This window comes from Bos javanicus, chromosome 15, assembly GCF_032452875.1.
Source record: "Bos javanicus breed banteng chromosome 15, ARS-OSU_banteng_1.0, whole genome shotgun sequence".
NCBI lineage: Eukaryota > Metazoa > Chordata > Mammalia > Artiodactyla > Bovidae > Bos > Bos javanicus.
This window is the reverse complement of record NC_083882.1, coordinates 79,999,206-80,004,354: the sequence shown is the minus strand read 5'-3', so window position 1 is coordinate 80,004,354 and position 5,149 is coordinate 79,999,206. Positions and strand designations below refer to the sequence as shown.

The following is a 5,149-nucleotide window of genomic DNA, read 5'->3' as shown; positions in this document are numbered from 1 at the left end:
TTGAGTAGGACAAGGCTGTGGTCTTAGTGTGATTGACTAGAAAACTAGATTGACTAGTTTTCTGTGAGTATGGTTTCAGTGTTTCTCCCCTCTGATGCCCTCTTGCAACACCTACCATCTTACTTGGGTTTCTCTTACCTTGGATGTGCGGTATCTCTTCACAGCTGCTCCAGCAAAGTGCAGCCACTGCTCCTTACCTTGGATGAGGGATATCTCCTCACTGCAGCCCTTCTTGACCTTCAAAGTGGGATAGCGCCTCTAGGCCCTCCTGTGCCCAGGCAGCCACCACTCCTTGGACCTGGCGTTGATCCTCCTGGCCGCTGCCCCTGGCTTCGGGCGTGGGATAGCTTTTCCCGGCCGCCACCCCTGGCCTCAGGCGTGGGGTCTTGGGATAGCTCCTCCCGGCTGCCGCCCCTGACCTCGGACTGGGTAGCTTTTCTCTGCCATTCCTGTACCATTGCAGCCTGGCACTCTTGGCCGCTGACCCTAACCTCGGACGTGGGGTTACTCCTCTTGGCCACAGCCCTTCAGGCATGGGGTTCTCCCAGGTTCTGCCCCTGACCTCGGACGTGGGGTAGCTCCTCTCGCCCGCGCTTAATGCGCCAGTCGCAGCCACCGTCGCGCTTAGTGCGCCGGTCACAGCCGCCAATGCGCTTATATATAGTCACAGTTTATTGTTTTCAAATCCAGATATTAGATTCTTCTACTTTTTTCTGTTATAAAAGTCACACATATTCACTGAAGATATCCAAAAATATTAATTTAAACATTTTCATGTTTTTAGAAGCTATCAATATGTAATCATCATTTTACTGTATCTTTGTCCAACATACATTTTCCAAAAACCAAAATTTTTCTGCATATATTTAGAATGTTTATATTCAGTACATATTTTTCTTAGTAATTTTAAAAAATCAACTATATAAATTCCTTACATTTTACCTCACTTGAAAGAGTACTTATGATTATTTTTTATTCCAATAAATTATTTTAATTTGAATTTGATTGACTATATAAAGAATTTAATCTGTGATGGTAAAAAATGTGTTTAAACTATGATGCAAATAAACTTTCATGAATGTTAAAAATACTAAATATAACCAAAGAACGTGGAAATTCAGAAGGGTTAGGAGAGTTCACAAGACATAATATTTATATAGTGGTACTTATCTTACTACACTTCCACTAGAAACATACTATAGAACAAATCATGGAATTACCTTCTGTTGCTTCTTATAAGAAGAATTATCGAATTGACCTTAATAAAAATATATCATAAGCTCTTATGAACCAATATTGAGGAAAGTCACCCCATAAAAGAGACAGCAAGCCTAATTCAGTATAGAATAGACCACTTATGTAAAGATGCACAAATATTAAACAAGAAATATTCTTGATCTTCACAGAGGTCAGGAAATGTAACAACCTCATGAAACAAAGGTCCATATAGTCAAAGATATAGATTTTCCAGTGGTCATACAGATGTAGGAGTTGTACCATAGGAAGGATGAGCGATGAAGAATTGATGCTTTCATATTGTAGTGCTGGAGAAGACTCTTGAGAGTCCTTTGGACTGCAAGGAGATCAAACCAGTCAATCCTAAAGGGAGTCAACCCTGAATATTCATTGGAAGGACTGATGCTGAAGCTGAAGCTCCATTACTTTGGCCCCCTAATGGGAAGAGTAATCTCATTGGAAAACATCCTGATGCTGGGAAAGATTGAAGGCAAGAGGAGAAAGGGGTGGTGGAGAATGAGGTGGTTAGTTAACATCAATGACTCAAAAAATATGAGTCTGCTCAAACTCAGGGGGATGACAAAGGACAGGGAAGCTTGGCATGCAGCAGTCCATTGGGTCTCAAAGAGTCAGACGTGACTTATCAACTGAACAGCAATATTAAACAAAAAGAAGCAGTTAGGAATCAAAATCTCCAAAAATTATAAATACACAATTGAAAGTATCCATGGGAGACCTCAAGAGATTTATTTTTTTCTGCATCACTGAGATATAATTGACTTACAGCATTGTGTAAGTTTGTGGTGTACAATGTGTTATTTGATACTCTTATGCACTTCAGCATGATTACAACTTAGCATGAGGTAATACCTCCATCAGTAGAAGGAGGAGGGAGTGGCAGAGGATAAGATTAGATAGCATCACTGACTCAATGGACATGAATTTGAGCAAACTCTGGGATTCTCTGGTGGCTCAGTGGTAAACAATCTGCCTGCCAATGCAGGAGATGCAGGTTCGATCCCTGGGTCAGGAATATCTCCTGGAGAAGGAAGCGGCAACCCACTTTGGTATTCTTGCCTGGGAAATCCCATGGAGTGGAGCCTGGCTGGCTATAGTCCACGGGGTCGCAAATAGTCGGACATGACTTACCAACTAAACAATAAAGATGGGATAGAGTGGCAGATAGAGAAGCCTAGAGTGCTGTGATTTATGGGGTTGCAAAGACTTAAACGTGACTTAGCGACTGAACACCACCAACAATACCTCCATCGTATTACCTTTCCTTTTGTGATGAAAGCATTTAAATATTGCTCTCTTAACCTTCAGATATACAGTAAAGATTGCTAACTATAATCAAGGAAATTGATCTTAATTAGAATGTCCACTGGTACAGAAAATGAACTGATTGAAATAAAATATTGTGCTGATTTTGTAGGTTACTGAATTGCAGAGTGTGCTGAGTTAATAGGCTTTCTAAGGCTCATGTATGGAAGTAACTTCACTGATGAGAACAGAGCAGGACACTAACCTCCTCCATGCGGTACGGAAACATGTGTGAAAGTTCAGATAATTGCTGAGGTCAAATCATTATGCTACACTGAGCATCCTTGAAACCACAACATGTTTAACTTTTGTGTTGTGTTCTCAGTCATGTCCAATTCTTTATGACCCCATGGAGTGTAGCCCACCAGGCTCCCCTGTCCATAGAATTTTCTGGCAAGAATACTGGAGTGGGTTGTCATGTCCTTTTCCAGGAAAGTTTAATTTTTCATATGCCTTAGAAGTGTATGGAGGCTCAAACAGATAGATGTTCTTACACAAAAACATATGCACATGCCCAAACACACACATAGTCATGGGGAAGTTTATTCTAGTAGTTGAGAAAAGCAATAAACATTTAAACTCACTTTTTATCTACTATTCTTCCTTTCTTATTGGAAAAGACCCCGATGCTGGGAAAGATTGAGGGCAGGAGGAGAAGGAGATGAAAGAGGATGAGATGGTTGGATGACATCATGGACTCAATGGATATGGACTTGGGTAGACTCCAGGAGTTGGTGATGGACAGAGAGGCCTGGCATGCTGTGGTTCATGGGGTTGCAAAGAGTTGGACATGACTGAGTGACTGAACTGATTCTTCCTTTCTCACACACAGCATATCCACTCTCCTTACCTGCTTGAATACTCTGTAGTTTCCTAATCAATTCTCCTGTATAATGACATTTACTTAATTGTATTTATGATTAATATCTCTCACTCAAAGAAGGCAGATTTTTTCCTTACTTTGTGTGCTAGTGTAGGTACAGCACATAAATGTGTTACTGGCACAGAAAAGGCAATCTCTAAAAAGTATATTGAACTTATTTGTGTTCACTATTACATTTAAAGACACACAGAGAAATGTTTGAAGCCCAGAATAAAAATGATAGGAATCATATTGTACATAGGCTTTAAGAGGAAATGTTATAAAGCTTATTCCACATGTTTTGTAGTGCATATTTTACATCTTTGTTCCTCAAACTTTAGATCAAGGGATTTAACATGGGGATAACAAGGGTGTAAAATATAGATGCCATTTTATCAGTGTCAAAGGAATGTCTGGACTCTGGTTGCACATACATAAATATCAAAGCCCCAAAGAACACTGTGACCACTGTTAGGTGGGATCCACAGGTAGAAAAAGCCTTGTGCCTACCTTCAACAGAGTTCATCCTGAGAATGGCTACAAGGATGAGCAAATAAGACATAAGAATTATTGGAAGGGAGAGGATCACATTAACACCTGCGAAGATCAGAATGATCAGCTCAATTTCTTGCGTATTTGAACAGACCAAAGATATCAAGGGGAGACAGTCACAGTAGAAATGACTGATAACATTATAGCCACAGAAGAATGAATTAAAAAGCTTTATGGTGATCAACAGAGATACGAATGTGCTATAGACATAGGGGATTGCCACCAGCACTTTACACACCCTTTGTGACATGATGACTGTGTAGAGCAGAGGGTTACAAATGGCCAAATAACGATCATAAGACATTGTTGCCAGAATAAAAAGTTCATTAGTAATGAACATGATGAAAAAACCCATCTGTGTAGCACACAAATAATAAGAGATTTTATTCTGACCCACAACAAAATTTACCAACATTTTGGGGCCCACAGCTGTTGAGTAACCCAGATCAGTAAGAGCCAGGTGCCTGAGAAAGAAGTACATGGGTGTCTGTAGCCTGGGGTCCACCTTAGTGAGGATGACCATGCCCAAGTTGCCCACCACTGAGATCACATAGATGATGAGGAAGAGCACAAACAATGGAGCCTGCAGTTCAGGGCGGTCTGTGATTCCCATGAGGATGAATTCACTCAGCACTGTTCTGTTGTGTTCTTCCATTTTATCAGAAAACATAGGCTGGATAGAGACCTCAGAGTAGTAAATAGTGTTATGATTTTAATCCTGGTGATTTTCTTAGCATTCAAAGTTAATATAAATATAATAAATTTAATTTTAAAGTTTAGATTCTATTAAAATGACTGCCTCCTGGAAGTAAAGCATACATTTAAAGACATAGAAACGGTTACAGAGATAGCAATACAGTTGGAGAGAGGGCTAGGTTTGTCATTTTCCAGCGAGAAAAATTAGTTCCCCAAAGAGCATTCAATAATATCTTGAGGTGGTTTGATTGTCACCAATGGAGGAAGTGTGCTGCTGGCTCCAAATGGTTATAGCCCAGTGACACTTCTAAATATGATACTGTATTATGGTATCCCCCAACCAGAAAGAATTATTATGCTTCCCTTGTGGCTCAGATGGTAAAGAATCTGCCAGCAATGCAGCAGACCTGGGTTCAATCCGAGTCAGAAAGATCTCCTGGAGAAGGGAATGGCTACCCACTCCAGTATTCTTGCTTGGAG

The 5,149-nt window shown here is 40.5% G+C and overlaps 1 protein-coding gene across 1 annotated transcript; it reads right to left on the bottom strand.

The window, feature by feature from the left end:
• Positions 1-3,758: 3,758 nt before the first annotated feature.
• On the bottom strand, positions 3,759-4,628 carry LOC133261479 (olfactory receptor 8K3-like). Its single transcript, XM_061439957.1, has one exon. The coding sequence runs from the start codon at positions 4,626-4,628 to the stop codon at positions 3,759-3,761; it is 870 nt and encodes a 289-aa protein (XP_061295941.1).
• Positions 4,629-5,149: the final 521 nt, after the last annotated feature.

What these genes read in the sequence shown, in the direction of transcription:
- LOC133261479 (XM_061439957.1), bottom strand. Translation starts at nt 4,628, where the DNA reads ATGGAAGAACACAACAGAACAGTGCTGAGTGAATTCATCCTCATGGGA.